Source organism: Netta rufina (assembly GCF_964035555.1).
Source record: "Netta rufina genome assembly, chromosome: 12".
NCBI lineage: Eukaryota > Metazoa > Chordata > Aves > Anseriformes > Anatidae > Netta > Netta rufina.
In genome coordinates, this window is record NC_140135.1 from 13,519,639 (window position 1) to 13,536,626 (window position 16,988).

Consider the following 16,988-nt stretch of genomic DNA (forward strand, 5'->3'; position numbering starts at 1 on the left):
GCTTTGTTCCTCTGCTATTGTTGACCATTATGTATGATGTGCTAAGTCACAGTGTACATGCTGTGCCCCAGTACTCCCTAGTCAATGGAAAAATCCAAAAATAGTTCCCAAGTCCTTGTTTCTCCATCTTATTGCAGTGTCCCCAGCAGTCTCAAATGCCAGAGCTAGGACCTCCTGGAGTTTTGTGCAGTGTAGTTTTCACGTTGATCCCCCCCAGTAAGGCTGTTTTTCTGTTCTGGGCTATGCTCAAGGTAAAGCTGACCTGGGCCAGCCTTCCATGTCTCTACATGATTTCAGGACCTAACTGATTGTAGGTTTGCCTGCGTGCTTAAGGTATAATAACCCTTTAAGGGATGTTCTCTGGGGACTACATGTAAATTTTGTAGTTGAATCACTACAGCTATTTTTTTCCCCTTACCACACCATGCATGTAGATTGCCATACTTAAATGCTGCATTGAGTGGCAGTTTTTGCTGTTTCCAAGATGCAGAGCATGGAGAAAGTAAACTTTCTATTTATGCAGAGTTTGTTTTTCTTTTTTTTTTTCTTTTTTTTTTTTTTTTCCTTCACCAGAATGTGTGCCAGTCCCAGAGCAGCATGTGGGGTCCAGGTAGTTCATAGCTTCTTCATCCCAGAATAACCTGGAGCAAAAGCAAACAGTGTGCTCTCTTGTTGATCTAACACATTTCTTTGGGCAGCTGACCAAGAATGTGGTTGTTTTCAGCAGCATTCAGTGAGTCTCAGCTGCCTCTAAGACAATGAACACACACAGGGAAAGCAGCCTGGCAGCTCTATGGAGCAATGAGGGCTGCCTGGGGGCTGTGAGCTGTAGGGGAAGGTGGGCTGAAGTGCAGATTGCCTTAGCTGCAGCAGCTTGGGCCCCATCCAAAAGGAGGAAACGAAAACTCTAATGTGAACAACTGTTTTTTTTTATTATTTTATTATTTTATTATTTTATTGTCCAGCTTCTAAAACAAAAGACAGCAATGCACAGTGAGGCAGTAACCACGAACCTAGTTCTTTTCACACTTATTTTCCATCTCTGCCCCAGCTTCCTTGTTCCTGAAATCCCTTCAACTGCTTTCCCCTGTTTTCTCAAGCATATGTATTATGGGGCTGTTCCTCTCCTTATAGTCATGTCCTGCAGTTTTACAGAGTTGTTCTTAAAGAAAAATAATAACTTCTCTTAACATCTTACAGAAGTAACATCATTCTCCTGTTTTCAGAGTAGATTTCCTGTGTTTTTAGGGTAATAAGTTCTTTGTTATGAAAACATGTCTAGGAAGTATCTGTACCTTTTTCAATGCACAAAAAACTAATCTCCCTCCTCCTGCCCTATGGATAGTGAGAAGCTCCCTCTCCCGCTCTTCTATAACTAGAAATGGCCCTCGTAAAAATAACATTGCATTCATGTAGCAAACAGGAACGTTTAGAAGCACCATGGTTACAGCAGCCTTCCTAATGCCAAAAGGGTAAGCACCAGCTGCCTCTCTTTCCTGCCCTCCTCCTGAGAGCTTTTTCCCCATGCTGCTTGGTGGAGGCCTGATTTGGGGGAGCAAGACCATCCTCTGCGTGCCTCACTCCCCCCTGATTTAAGCAGGACACTGAGGTGCCTGGGCTGTGGAGCTGCTGACAGAAAATAACAGCTACTAGGCCTAAGAAGAGTGGAGCTATACATCATCATTCATTAACCCACTTACTACAGCTCAGAGTGGGATGCTGTTTAATGATTTACGAGAGCTGCTATGATATTTCCTGGGCAGGATAATGCCCTAACGTGGCCAGGGACAAGACGGGGCTGCTCGCTTCATACATGGCTCCAAGCATCACAAGGAGCACCCCATGCGTGGCATCCTGTCCTGAGCACTGGGTGTTCCTGCAGCGTTGGCACAGCTCCAAGAGCAGACATCTCTGCTCAGCTTCCCCTGGCCATCCTGCTCCTCTCCCACTTGGCCTCAAACATTCCTCCCACCAGCAGGCTTCCCTGGAGTTGTGATAAACTAATGTTTAAGATCTCCCATAAAATGTCTTTTTTTTTTTCCCTTTTCTTTTCTTCCACCTCACTGATGAAGACTTAAGTGTCTGAGCTCTGACTGTGGCCTGCTTGGACTGCACGCAGTGTCTATGCAGGACTTAAGCGAGAGCCCCTGCCCATCTGGCTAAAGCTGGACCCCTGCATGTGAAAAGCCTGGCGGCAGAGATGCACCAGTTTCAGGTTATGATGCAGGAGATGGGTACCTCAGAACATTCCCCAGCTGTCCCTTAACACTTCCTCTACAGCTAAAAGCACTCACACAACATGAGCCCATCACAACGTTTCACAAGCAGTAAGCAGCCCTGTAAGCAGGACAGGGACCATTCTCTGGGTCTGGATCAGTCCTGGCCACCTGTGGCTCCTTTCAGCCGGTGTGAGGCACCTAAGTGAAATACCTGGAAGTCCTCTCTTCAGCAGCACCGGTCGCAAAGGACACCTCTTCATCCTCCTCTTCCAGCTGGAGACTGCCAGAGGACAGCCGCACCCGAGCCATGGGAGAGCGCAGCACCCGGCCGTACAGGGAGCAGTATTCAGCTGCCAGGAGGTCGGAGTCGGAGTCGCTGGACTCAGTGCTGCTGCCCACGTAGCGCTCAGCAGGGTGCCGCAGCCGTGGGGCGAGCCCTTGCTGGGCCAGAGCGTGCCGTAGGATTCCTGCCTTGCGGCTGCTCAGGGCAGGCCGTGGGCCCAGGGGCCTGAACTCCGAGCCATAGGGGAAGCGGATGGTTTTCATGTCCGACTGGCTCCAGGAACGTTTGGGAGGCTGCTCTTGAAGGCCGTAATCAAAGGAGCGAGCCAGCGGCCTGCTCCCCCCTTCTGGGGCTGCACTGCTGCCCGCAGCCCTGTGCAAAGCCTCGTGCTGGAATTCCCCTGTCCAGGCAGTGCTTGGGCTCCACTTGGGTGTTTTTGTGGCCGTGGGGACAGATCCACCAGCTGCTCCTGCCACATCCTGGCTGGGTGTTTGCATGTGGCACAGGGGCTGTGGTGGCCTGTCTACGTAAAAAAGGACCTGCGGGGCCGGGGGGACCAGTGGCTGGGGGCACGGCACGTCCATGTACACCAGCGGCCTCGTGCTGACCTCCCGCATGTTGCCCACCGAGGTGCTCTTACTGTTCCCAGCAAACTTGTGGTGGGGCCGAAAGGACGTCAAGGGGTTCCTGGAGCCGAAGAGGTCGGCGGGCTCCCACGCCCGCTCCAGCTCCAGCTCGGCGTAGAGCAGGGGGAAGGCAGAGCTGCTCTTGGAGTGGGGCAGGAAGACGGGGGCTGCTTCAGGCTTGGAGCGCTCCAGCTCGGCAGTGAATGTCACCTCCGTGGTGGAGCTGCAGCAGCGGCTGTCCAGCGTGGGCTCTGAGGTGTGCACCCCGTTGGCAGTGCGGAAGGAGCCCCGGCTGCCGTAGGCCAGGCGCAGCTCTTCCACCTGGCGGAAAAAAAAAGGGTGTGTGGGCATCCTGCTCAGCCCCAAGGTGGGCAGGGGGAGCAGAGCAGGGCCAGCAGCAGGATGAAGAGCCAGGATTCTGGCTGCCTCTTGTGCACACTGCGGGGACATACCTGCTTGGACACATCTGTCAGGAGGTCCGGGGAAGAGCGGCACTGCCTCTCATCGTAGCGGGATGCATGGTGCTTCCTGCAAGGCCGAGTGCATTAGTGGATGCAGGGCCAGGATGCCCCCCATACACACCTCAGTACCACCCCCCTCCCTGCCCTCGGTACCTCTCAAAGGGCAGGCTCTTCATCTTCGCCTTCCTCCCGTGCTCCAGCAGCTGTCTCTGTGTCCTCCCACTGCAGCGGTAAGGAGGGAAAGGTGTGAGCAGCACTATCAGCCCAGCCCCTCACCTGGGGGAGGTGAGGGGACACAGCAGGACTGGGTGGCAACAGCAGGACCCGGGAAGCAGCTGTCAGGCATCAGCCTCTTGCACCCAGCCAGGACAGATGTAAAGGGGAGGGTTAGAGCCTCTGCACACCAGGGTTTTTGCTCTGGGACTTTACCTGTAGCGGAAACTCGAGCCCTTGCTGCACAGAAGGGCTTTGGGCTTTGACTTGGGCTCTTCAGACAACCGGAAAAATGCATGGTACTCCACACACGTCTTCCAGAAAGCCTTGCAGGCATCCCTGCTCGCCATGGTGAACTCCAGCGTGTCCTTGCACAGTGCCTGTGTGGCCAGGGACAAGCACGGGGGTGTCAGGGGCACGCTGGGCCAGACTCTGCTGCTTGCCCTCGCAGTCCTGAGCTGGGCAGCTGCCTTAGCAGCTTACAGAGACCTACTTACAGAAATGTTTGCATGGAGCTTGATGAGAAAATGCTTCCTCTTGAAACTCAGTTTGCGAATTTTGGACCAGTTGAATGTGTTGATCTTTGTATTGCCCTGCAAGGACGGACACAGCAGTTATACCGGGATGGGGCAAGATGCAGAAATATGACTGGCCAAGACCTGAGCTCCCAGGACACCACATGAGCCATTTCTACAGCTCTCACTGCCTCTGGGCCTGGGGAAGAGGCAATGGGGATTTAGCATTTGACCCTCAGTTCTCTACCAGCTGATCCCAAGAGCAGGAATTAAGGCTCAGGGCTGAACTCTGCCTAATGAAGCTAACTGTAAAACGGCAGTAGTCCAAGAGAAACCTCACAGAGGTCAAGGCAGAGTGTCCCATCCTTCCCAGCTCACAGGGCAGGTGAGGTGTTAATGCAGAATCTGTCTCCCAAAAGAAGTGAGATGGGAAGCACAGCAGAGCTCAGCTCACTTCCACACCTTTAATGCCAGCTTAAGCAGACTGCAAGCACACCTTACCTTCATTACTGCCGTGTATCAGTTTGGATGCAGCCATACAACACGTATCCCAGCAGGAACAGATAAAACTGTGCTACCTTGTGCTATGGCACTGAGACCCTCTCAGCTCTCTGGGAGAGCCCAGACTCGCATGGGCTCACAGATGCTCTAATCATGCATGCACACGAGGGGTGTTTACATCTCTGAATAAATAACTGGGTCTGGCAGCACTAATTATGAACAGCAGACCCGCAGTTAGGATTTTTTTCTGCTCTGGCAAGATGTTCCCAGGTTGAAATTAGTCAGTGTGGGAGGCAAGCACTGTTTCACGCCGGCTGCGAGGAAGTCTGTATTTATTCCTCAGCTATGCTGTGATTATAACGTTATGTAATTGCACAGACATTAGGTGGCTATTTTTGCTGGAAGATTATACGGTGAATGCATGTGACGCAGCCGTGTAACCTGTGGTGCTTACACGGCTGTGCCTGCAATGACAAGGGCCAGCAGGGCTCTGCCAGAGCCCAGGCAGGCACAGCTGTGTGCAGCCTGTGCTGGCAGAGGTGCTGGGGCTGAGCCCAGGGTGATATCCCAGAGCATCACCTCCCTGACTGAGGTTTGCTAGGGTGAGATTGCTCCACGGGATTTGGGAGGGTTTAGAGCAGGTGAAGGGAGAAGGCTGAGAGCAGGAGGTTATGTCCTCACAGAGCCCACCCTGAGCCCCCAGCTTACCCGCAGGACCAGCACCCCCATGTGTGTCACGGCCAGGTTGATCTGCATCCCCTCGCCGTCGCTGGCGGGGTGCGGGCGAATCCCATACATCTCCAGTTTCCTGGCCACGTCCAGCAGCTGAACATCCGACTCAGCTGGCGTCTTCCCCCTGGAGACACAAACACACTGGGAAGTGACAAGAATGAAAAAGCAACTGCTGAAATGGGCTGAAAAGACCCCCTTTTGGAGGTGTGCATGCCGGGGTGCTGAGCACCCATGCCACTGCTGGCCCTGTGTGCTGATGGAAAGGAACCCGTGCACAGCAGCCCTTACCCGTGCCTTCGGTGGTAGTGCATGATCTTGTTGTCCAGGTACTCCTGGTTGGGCAGGTACCTGTGGGTGGCCAGGTGCTGCTGGTCTGTCTCCTCGTGGAAGTCACCCAGCTCAGCTGTGGGGGGCGCAGGGAGAGTGGGGTTAGAGGCACCCTTTGCCATGCAGTCAAAGCAAAGCCCTGGTGCCCCCTGCTGCAGGCATGTGCCTGCCCTTACACTGCAGCAGGTGGGAGACGAGCAGCGCCGCGCTCTTGTCACTGCAGGGCAGCCGCCCCAGAGCCAGGTCCTTCTTGATCTGGAGTGTGAAGAGATACCTGCGGAGGGGACAGGAGATGCCCTAAGAGGGGGACTCTTCTTGGGCCCCAGCTCAGCACAGCCAGGCTGTCCCCGTGCCCCTCCCAGCGCTCGCCTGTGCCCTAGCACAAGGGATGCAGGTCTGGGGGGGTCACAGGAGGAGTGTGCAGCCCCTCCCTGAGCCTACAGCTGGGCACCACCATGAGCAGCATGCCCCTGCCATTTAAATGGCCATTAATAGGTTTCAGAGCTAACATTCCTTTATGCTTCAGAGGGCATTTGTGTCTCCTCTCAGGGCTAATGTTGTGCAGAAGCACTGTATTGGTTTTATTCTTAGCTCCTGTTTGCAACACGTCCTCTGAAATGTAAGAGCTAGCAATGTCATTTTTAAAAATAAAATTAAGGTTTTTCTTTCAGAACACAGCTTGAGGCAGGAGCTAGACTGAGCAAAGTCAGACTTGGTGCTCAACTGCTAAAACGTTTGGCAGTAAACACACTGCAGCCTCTTAAGATGGCTGATTTTCAAGTGGTTTTTATATAAAAATAGAGCACCAAGATACTATTTGCAGTTTTGTTTTGTAAAGCACAGAGCTCAGTCAATACTTAGTATTAGCATTGCTAACAGATTGGTTTGGTTGGATGAAGATAAGGACTTTTATACACATGCAATGCAACTGTGAAAACATAGGACTGTGCAATAAGGAAGGAGCAGAACAAACACAGTACCTGGTCAGCTCTTCTCTCAGATGTCCAGGGTCCACTGGGAAAAATTTCACCATAAATTTGAAAAGAACCTCCTTAGGATCTTAAAACACAACATCTTCATAAGTTTTCTTTTATGTGCCTATTGAGAACATTTACAACTCTTCTCACACATGCTGTCTCCTTACAGAGCAAATCACCCTGGTCACTTACAAACCAGGGCTGGAAGCCCTGAGCATCAAGATCTCCATTCTGCCTGGAAGGACGAGCCTGCCCCAACCCCTGGCATCCAGGATGGAAGCAAACAGGGAGTTGGACATCTCAAAATTGCCCCCGCCAGGAGTGGGGTTGCCACATTGGTCCCCACTGGAGCAGTGCTATGGGTGCTGTTCTGAAGTGTGGCCAGAGCCCCACCATAGCTGCCATCAGAAACTGTACATTAAACCCTCAGCAAAAGCCCCGGGCTTTACCCAGCCCTGCAAGCACTTGGGATGCAGCAGCTCCAGGGGAGGCCATTTGGGCAAAGCTGATTTGTGGGCTAGGCGAGAGCAAGCAGCCAAACCCCAGGCAAAGTGCAGGGAGGCGATTGTGTAGGCACCAACCATCCCAGGCCACCACGGGATGGCTCCGGGACTCCCCCTTGCAAACACACGGGTCATGGCCTCGTGCTCTCAACCACTTGCTAGTCATCATGTATTTGGGGACAATAATGTTTGGTTCATCATGGGGGTGGAAATAGGCTGAAAGAGGTGCTGTGTTAACATGGGCCATGGATTCAGGTCAGGCTGCACTGCATCACTGTGCAGCAGCGTGGGGGTCTGGGGGCTGAATGGGGTCACCGCACGCCTGCGAGGCACAGGGTTAACCCTGCTCTACACAGGGCTCGCGCTGTGTGGGCATCTGGGCTGCTAAGAGCTGCAAAGGGGAAAGGAGGACACTCAGAGAGCCGTTCCTACTGCTCTGCCAGCACAGCAGCACGCACAAACACACAGGCGCACATGCACGCAGCCGCGCCTGCCCCTCCGCCAAGCTGTCAGGATATTAACAGTTCAGGCTCAAAATGCTGCACAAAGCAGATTGAAAAGGCATTTCTGCAGGATTTTAGGTGGACAATGCTGTTTTTGCAAACAATTCTGCCCAGCTTCACACCACATGAGTTGCTCAGGTAAGTGCCAAAAACCTGAGATCCCATCCTCCAGCGCAAGAAACTACACAAATGTGCCCCCACTGGTAGCGACTGAGATGAGTTTTATGTTTGAAATACTTACTTTTGACTTGCTTTGTTATGGGCTTTAGTGGCTCCAGCCAGACCTGAAATAAGGCAATGAACTGGGTGAATAAACAGCACAAGAGCAGTGGGAATAGAAGCAGGAGCATCGTGCTGGAACACCATAAAGGAACACTGGCTAGCTTGGGGACCACCACAAACCATCCTGCTGGGGCTGCGCTGCTTGCCACAGATGGTTACGGATAAACCCTATGGGCTGTGGCTGTCAGCAGGGCTTTGCCGACCAGGTCATGGCTTCTGACTCCTATTTTCAAGTTTTTTTAGCATTATGGCAAGCCTTTCCATTTTGATTTTCCACCCAGTATTTCGTGGAGGTTCCAGCACCTGCAGCAGCGCGGGCTGCTTCTGCCTGGCTGTGGGCACTGCGATGGGGCTGTGCTGCAACTGCACTCACGTGGTTCCCGGCCTGGCTGCGAAACTCCAGCCCGAAGTACTCCTTCTCCACCAGGTTGAGGTGGCTGCAGGTGAGGTTAAACAGCCCTCTTCCACAGGATTTTTGCTAGTGAGCAAACACAGCAGGGAAGCAGCAGGTTAGGCAATGCTGACAGCAGTGGTGCGAGGATTTCAGGGGGATTGGGAAGACGATCTAACCCCCTCCCTTCAGCTGAGATAGGCTGCGAGATTTTTCCAAACTGTGCCACAGCAAAACCTTACTCAGTGAATGCTGATGGCTTTGGTATGTGGGGCGGGATGATGGCAGCTGTATGACGTTTACCTCAGCTCTTGGAAGTCAGATTCCTCCTCATCACTGCTCGCCTTTATTAAGGAACTTAATAAATCAGGAGGGGAAGGAAGAAGAAAGAAATCTCAGTCTCACCTTGCCTGTTACAGCCTTTGGGACAGGTCTGTCCCTGGCTGGAGCCTGTGGACAGGCACATTGCAGGCAAAGGTGCACAGATCACTGCAAACCAGGGCACCCCACCAGTGCGGCCAGCCTGCAGGCAGATGGCCAGGATGAGCTGTCGTTAATGGCAATTAACAGCAACTGGACCTTGCAGAGATCCTGTGCCTTGGGCCCTGGGTCATCTGTGAACTTCAGCGACGTTAATTAAGTGGCACTGCACACTGATAAGGGAGGCCAAGTTTATATACACCCAGGAAACAGAAACACTAGGAGGGCATTCGGCTTTGTAACCACACTGCTGGGGAATGACCTGGCAGGCCAGAAAACACCAAAGGTGACCACGGAAATGACCAAACCCAGCAAAAATTCATGTTCCTAAATCATTAACCCAGGAAAAGCGGTCCAGAAATGAGCAGTGGTCATTGCAAAGGCCAGCTGGGGCCAGGAGTAGGGCAGGGGAGTCGTGCTGCACAGCCTGCGCAGGGGTGGGAGGGGATGGGGTGCTGGCGGGGCTGCATGCTAATGACCGCCTTTCACAGCTTCTCCCTGGGTGAAATTGCTAGCTCCGCTCTGTAAGGCTGCTGAAAAGTGATAGCGTAATAACAGCATTCGCTCTGCAGCACTCCCGGTTCTCCTCAAAATTACTGGATCGCAGAGGTAATTAAAACAATTATAATTGTTGATTTCCAAGCTAGAATTTTCCAGCATGAAAGGCCTTGGCCTTTGTCAGGCATCCAGGGAAGACAAGCATTTCCTACCAGGTTATTAGCCTCCACATCTGTGGGCAGCGAGCCACTCTCCTTGGTGCTTGTAGATGGGGCTGTGCTGCACTGCAAAGCAGGCGTGCGATGTGCGGGACTGGAACCTACATCCCAGCCCAAATGTGCCACTGGTGGTGTGTACAGTGATGCTGCAGGGCCAGGGCAGCATCCACAGGCAGAAACCTCAGTGGCGAGGCCGATAGAAAGGAGGGGCTGCACGCACCCTTCCTCTACATGTTGGGCACAGATGGGGCCATAAGCAGGGTATGAAATGGAGTGGCATGTCCAGAAGCAGACAGCAGCATGTGTGATGCACAGGGACGTGCACAGCCTTCCCCAAAGGACCTCCTGGCAGTGCCCGTGCTCCAAGGGCAAAGCCACATTTCAGTGGCTTTTCCTGTCACTGCACCCATAAACGTGTTTTGGGGGGCGAATTGCTGTGACCATACCCCAAAAAGCCACCAGCCCTAGTGCTCCCCACCCCCTTGCTGGACCAGCTTGCGTGCAGCCAGCTCTATGCACCTCCTTTCAAAAATTCCAGTCTTTTCTCATTAGAAGGAACACAAGACCAAGGGAGACTTTGTCCTTCACTCAGTTCCAGCAATTAGTTTTCCTGGCTTGTATGGTTTTCCTTTTCTTTCTTTTTTTTTTTTTTTCCTTCCCAATGAATCTTGCCCTGTAGCAAAGTCTACTTGCGAAGATGCGAACCCTGCAAACACCCAGCTTTTGTGAAGCTGCGAAGTGGATCATGCTCTTTCTGTGCTTCTCTCAAGGCTCCAGGGGCTCAGGGCTGCTTTGTTTAAACCCTTTCCAGAGAGGAGGGTGGCTTTATAGGCAAGAGCACGCGCCAGTTCACAGCTTTAGATATCTGGGGCAGGGGGGAGAAGTAGGGAGGCAGCTTTGTGAGGTCTCCTCTCAGTGCCAGAGGCCAGTGAATGCCGACGTGGGGCTGTCTGGGTGCCAGGGCACTGGGGCAGGGTATCCCAGTGTCCTCCCAAGTGCAAGGTGCTGGGCCCACTGGAGCACGCAGGGATGTGCCAGCACCAGGCTAATGCCTTCCCCTGCCATGGGATCACCTCGTTACACCCCCAGCAGCTTTTAACTTGCCGGCTGGGGATTGCAGCTGCAGTGCCCTCTTGCAGAGCTGGCCCTGGTGTGTGGCTGCAGGGAGGGCATCAGTCCTGGCCACCTGCAAAAGTCTGGCCCCATGTGCTAGCAGCTGCCATACCCATGCAAGGTAGGTACAAACGCACACGCTGAGCACAAGGCATCAAGTCCATTGGGTTTGCTTTCTGCTGTCTTTCTCCCAGCCATTATACTGACGTACTAGCCATTGAAAAGAGCTTTCCAAAGTCAGGTTTAGGAAGAGTTGCTTGAAATGTATGCTCAAGACTTAGCCCAAAGCGGTCCTGATATAATGGAGAACTCACTAATTCAGCTACTCATTTATCGCAACCACGCAGCATGAAACACATGAAATGGCTAAAAGGGGTTTCCACGACCCTTCCATGCTAAAAAAGGAATCAGCTCCGAGTCCCTTAATGGAAGCCATTTGCTGCAATAACATGTTGCTGCAGGACTGGAAGTGTTTTGGGAAATAAGAAAGCAGAGATGGATAAAGTGCAGCAATATTGTAACAGCAGCAGTTTCTAAATTGTCTTTTACTGTGCCCTGATCTAATTGATACAAAAATAAATAAATAAATAAAATTAACACTAATCTCATTTTTAAGCAGACTCCAGGTCTATGATATATTAATTAAACTAAATCAGAAAACTTCCACATCAGTCCAAGAGATTAAATTCCTTTGCAATCCTCTTTTGTGCAAAATTGCCACTGCAAAGAAACTGACCAGTACGTTGAGACCACGTAGTTCTTAGGCTATGCTATAAAAAAGTACAGGAATGTTTAAGAAATGTAAAAGAACTTGAAAAAAAATGGTTATCTATAAAACACACTGGTCCCATAAGATATGTAGGTGAGGACTAGAACGGATCTACCTGAATTACCTAATTCGTTTAGCTACTGTGATTGTCAAATCCTAACCAACAGCAATTGCTCAATGACACTTGTAATTCTAACACACAGGCAGGATATCCATTACATTTAGTTCCAGTTATCTATACACACATACATATATATATATATCTAATATCATAGATATTGATTCCCAACATTTAAAATATATTCCAGCAGTCAATACTCAAAGCTAGTATTTATTAAATATGAATTATTAATGACAGTGTGTTTTGGGACACCGTCATACAGAAAACAAGACACAATAAGTTTTTTTCCTCACTTATCCCCAAAACCACAGCTTTCTTTTTCAACAGAATGCCCAAGAAGAGATGTATACAGATGTTTCTCACCATGGGTAGTGTAGTTAAATATGGTATTTTTATTCTGTTCTCAGATTTTTCTTCCTTGTTGAATGCTCATGCTAGCAGTCAGACAAATAAGAGAACTCCATGCTTGTCAAGAACATCACTTCATATTAGCTGATTTCCAAAAGGTAACACCAGATAAATAAAAGCCATTCCTCCTTCTTTATAAGTAATCCCAACAAGAGGAGAGAGTGGGAGTGTGTTGGTGCTGAAAGACACTTAGTAATCAGCACTGTGAGCTCTTTTTTTTTAAGCTTTTTGTTTGTTTGTTTGTTTTGCTTGTTTTGTCCTTTTGCTTTGCAAAGCTGAACGCCAGAAGTTAGCAGAGAACATTAGAGAACCATGCAATCCTGCAGAGTAGAAATTACTTCATTAATTAGCACAAAACCCAATAATATCATACCCACTTACATCAACTACAAAGATCTTCTGGGAGTCATCCAGGAACTGGACTTTCAGATGCAGCATCCTCGAGCATGCGGCTGAGCGTGCAGTGCAGCAGGCGCGGAGTCCTAGTGCTGTGAGCAGGGAGCCCCGACTCCTCGCTCACACATAATTTCCTTCTCAGCTGGGTGCAGAAGGCTGCAGTCACAGATGTGGAGTGGAGGTTGCAGCAAAGGAGTGGAATGCCTAAAACCAAGTCAAAAAAAAAAATACTGATGCCTCCCCTGGTCTGAAGATCACCACTACACTGCAGGATACTTCCCCCTGTGAATGATGCTTCTGTCGCTAGGGGAGAAGGCTGTGCAAGAGTCACACTGATGGGGAAGGGACAGTGTCTGATAAACATGCAGTTTTGCAGCTCCTGCTGAGAAATGTGAGGGCAAAGTGAGCCCAGGTTTTACACAGCAGGGTTGGGGAAAAAAAAGAGGTGAGCAGCTCTCCTGCGGAAGTCACTGAGCAGTGAGCATCACCTGCGCTTTGCTCCAGTTAAGTTGCATTGAAACATTTGCTCGCTAGCAGTCTTGCATTTGGCTGGTGCAGCGAGGTGAGCCTCTTGGTAGGTCAGGTCCTATCAGCCCAGCAGATGCACGTGAACCTGGCAGGAGGGCTGATGGACTTCACCAGAGACCCCGTAATGTTTCCTGCTGAACCAAAATGCCATGGGAGCCCTTCTTGGGGAGGCAGAGGAGGGCCTGGGGTGTGCCCCCTCACCCTGTTCTCTGCCCTGTTCCTTTGACTGCCCCTTGTCCCCCTCTCTGAGTGCTTGGATAACAGCAGCATGAGAGCCCCTGCTCACAGAGCAAAGAGGCAGTGAGTACATGAACGCACCAAAAGGCAGCCGCTGGATTGTCACAGGGGATCACTACTGCTGCTCCCGGAAAAAGCCCCAACCACTCGCAGTCCTGGGGGACTCAAAGCAAAGCTAAAAAGCCACATTAAGCGCTGCTGAAATTTTGCTCGTTGCTTTCTTCTCAGTTTCCACTGAAATATCCACAGTCAGCGACTCCAGGCAGCTGAGCCATTTGCTGTGGTCCCTCTTACACTTCCCAGTTATTCCTGGCAATGGCAGGACAGAGCCTCTCAGGGCGCTTGCTCTCTGGGCTGCAGAGAGTGAAAACCTACAGAACCACCTTCCTATTAGTATTCTACTTACTGGGGCAAAAAAAAAGATAATTTTATATATATATAAATTGAAGCTAATGTGCTTTTCCATGTGAATGTGCTCTGCAAAGCAGGTGAATTGATCTTCTGCCAGTGGCGAGGGAAAGGGGCTGGCTGTGCTAAGTGTCTGGTCACTGCACTGTGGGACTGAATTTCTAGTGCTTTCCTTGGCCCAGAAGTCATGCTTGTTGTGTCTCTGGAAGGTGGCAGTGTCACATGCAGCCCTCCCAAAGAGGACTGATCTCCTCTTCCTCGGTATGACCATGCCAGACGGAGCTGCTGGAGGACTTCCACCCAGGCAGGGAGCTCCTCAAGGAAGCAGCACCATGGCTTGGCTGCTGTCTCTGGCCACAGGCTCAGGTGAAGCTGAAGTCCTGGCTGAACAGTGTGAGGCACAAGGAGCACAGTTCATTAACCAGCTGGTTAAGAAGCCTGAGGTAGGGCACTGATACTGCAAAACAGGTAAGTTTCTTTCTGCAACACGATTCCTGCAATGTTTCTGCTGCCACACAGCAAAAGGAATTGTTTCACTCTATGCTGGGGTCTTGGCTTAGGTACTAGTTGCTTTATTTATTTTAATGCCTTACCTCACCCCCTCCCCCAAAATGTAACTTCAAAAACTAAAGTCTGAAATAACTAAATTTGTTTAAAAAAAAAAAAAAAAAAAAAAAAAAGAGAGAGAGAGAGAGGAAACAGCAATGATCTATTTCTTTGTGGGACCATGCCAGGATGACCATCCGGCTGGGCTCCTGAGCTATGAGGGAAACAAAGAAATAATTAGAAACTGCAGAAAAGATCTGAGTTAGGTGCTAAGCAAGACATGTGAACTGTGAGGCAAGGGAAACACTCGAGCAGACAGTCCAAGAAAATTGGGTCCTGCTACGGGGCCGAGGAAAGGATGAGCTGCGTCCTTTCAGCCAGCCTCTTCTCTGACTCCAGGTATGAGCACAGATGCCTCCTGCTTGCAGTCTTGCATTAGTAAGGAGACTTCCCAATTGATGCAATCATTCCTGGAATGCCTGTTGCTGGCGATGACAACTGGAGACCTGTGTGGGCAGGGGAAGCAACTGGAAGGAAAAGGAAAGCGTTTATGCTGCTAATTCAGTGGGAGGCTGCCAGCAAGCGTGCCGCCACTCCGTGACGTCACACTGTCAAAGTCCAGGCCCATCCCTGGATTAAGAAGGTTGCATATAAATAATTCATTAATTTGTTGTTGAGAAAAGATCATAAAGACATCTGCCAAAGTGGTATTCACTGACAGTTCTCAAATGGGCCTATTCTCAGAAATACATCAGTGATTGGTACAAAACAAAAAAGTTCCCTAAAGCTTTAACAATGACTATTATTTTTCATTGATTTCACAAGTCATTATATTTGGAGCGTATCTCAACAGATACAATTGACCAGCCAAGTCCTGCCCTTCCAGAAACTTCTGCACCAGAACCATTCTATGGATTGAATATAATCAACAATGACACATTTGCATTTCCATCAAATTTTCTTGCCAAACATCAGTTAAACAGTCTGACATCACTCTGCTGTAACTTATTACTCATAAGTAATTGCTGGGAAAGTAGAAACGGTTGCATTTTTAATTTTGTGTTTTAGGTGGGTTTTGCCCATTAGCTTCCAACAGCAGGATCAGGCCACGCTTTGCTTTGACACCAGAAGGTGACATTATGCAGCAGCATAATTTGCCCCCAGTTTGCCCCAGTCCTACCCAAGGAAAGGTTGTGTGGTATTTCAGATGCTTGGTGGCTGCTCTTCTTGCTGGAATTCCCACTGAGAGCTGTACTTATGGCAATGCAACATCACAAATTACTCACTGAAAGAAGCTCCACAGACACCCCGGTGTTCATCAGCGTTAATATATTCCGTCTGCAAAACTTGATGAGGCTGGCAGGAGGGGACCAGCCTTGATGCCTGAACTCTGACAAGAGGACTGATGGGCAACACCCCCGGTGTTAGGCTGGAAATGAAGACAAGTATAAGGAAGAATTGTGCCGTCTGCCAGTCTCTCACCAGGTGGTGCCAGGGCAGGTGATGACACAATTACACACTAGCTGTATGAATTATTTGCATCAGTGTTCAGCTGGGAAGTATTGCAAGATAAACAAGGGACGGGACTTTTTTGGAGTGGTCCAGCTTCTGTGGAGGCAGCTCTCCTGCAGGCAGGCATCCCAGCCAAACCAGCAGACCCGTGTTCATTACAACCTGCAGGCATCTGTCTGTGTGGGAGCAGAGGGTGACCCTGACGTGGTAAGAAGCATGTTGACGTTTCAGCTGTTGGACCAGGTTGCAATTTAAAAAACAAACAAACAAACAAACAAAACCAGAAAAAGTAGGTTCAGCTTTATTTAAGCACTAAGTCAAATTAAGAGTCAATCACCCTGCTCCTCCTGTTTTTTTCTTTTTTTTTTTTCTTTTTTTCCAGTGATAATTTCTGATATCCAAGGAAGCAGAGTCGTATCAGATCTTATTCTTGTGATGACATTTTTGCTTCTGTCTCGGCAGCTGAGGTAAATAACAATATTTACCAAGATGTAATAATAGAGTAGGAAAAGAAAAATAACCCTTCATTATGCACAAAAAGTCTCCGAGTGAGATCTGCAATTCCAGACGCCCAATAGATAAATTAACTGTAAGTGCAAAACTTCCTTGGAAGTCTTACTAAGATATACTCTGACCATGCTACCAAAGTCCTGAAATATAAATTTATCTCAGTTATTCTTTTGTTCTCAACCTGTACACAACCGCGTTTGCTCTCCAGGGACAGAGCACAGCCCCGCAATACAAAGACCATTGCCAGGAGGAAACAGATCCTTGCTTCCAAGCTCCCTCTCGTGGTTGTTGTGCCCAACAACCAGACAGTACGGGTGACAACTCGGTGTGCACAGACGAGCGATTCGGTACAGCAGTAACACTACCTACCATGCGTTGATGTATATTGCTAACTTTTCTTCGTTTTTCAGATGCTATGTAAAAACTATTATCAGGCAGTGAAGAAGGCAGCTTGCTTTATGCTAATGCTATATAAGAAACCTATATAAGAAAAATAACCTTTGTAAGAAAAATAGTAGTACAACTCTGGTATTATCCAGAATATGATGTTCTCTCATTTTTAATGCGTCAGTTGTGCTCCATTGTTGGCACAGCTATGTAAAAAGCACTCAGTGATGTTTAATTCTAACAGATCACTTCCAAGACACAAAGCAATTTATACAGAAAAAGAAAGCCTTGTGAACACATCAAGTCAAAGGAGCACTGATTCCT

At 49.7% G+C, this 16,988-nt stretch overlaps 1 protein-coding gene across 1 annotated transcript; it reads right to left on the reverse strand.

Annotated features, from left to right (window-relative positions):
• Positions 1 to 2,417: 2,417 nt before the first annotated feature.
• Positions 2,418 to 12,578, reverse strand: FRMD7 (FERM domain containing 7; the record flags this gene model as incomplete). The annotated part of the gene is made up of 12 exons (XM_084293947.1): positions 2,418 to 3,449; positions 3,581 to 3,656; positions 3,743 to 3,811; positions 4,019 to 4,182; positions 4,300 to 4,395; positions 5,527 to 5,674; positions 5,839 to 5,953; positions 6,054 to 6,151; positions 6,858 to 6,936; positions 8,102 to 8,144; positions 8,516 to 8,620; positions 12,522 to 12,578. The coding sequence occupies 12 exons, from the start codon at positions 12,576 to 12,578 to the stop codon at positions 2,418 to 2,420; spliced, it is 2,082 nt and encodes a 693-aa protein (XP_084150073.1).
• Between the last annotated feature and the right edge of the window lie 4,410 nt (positions 12,579 to 16,988).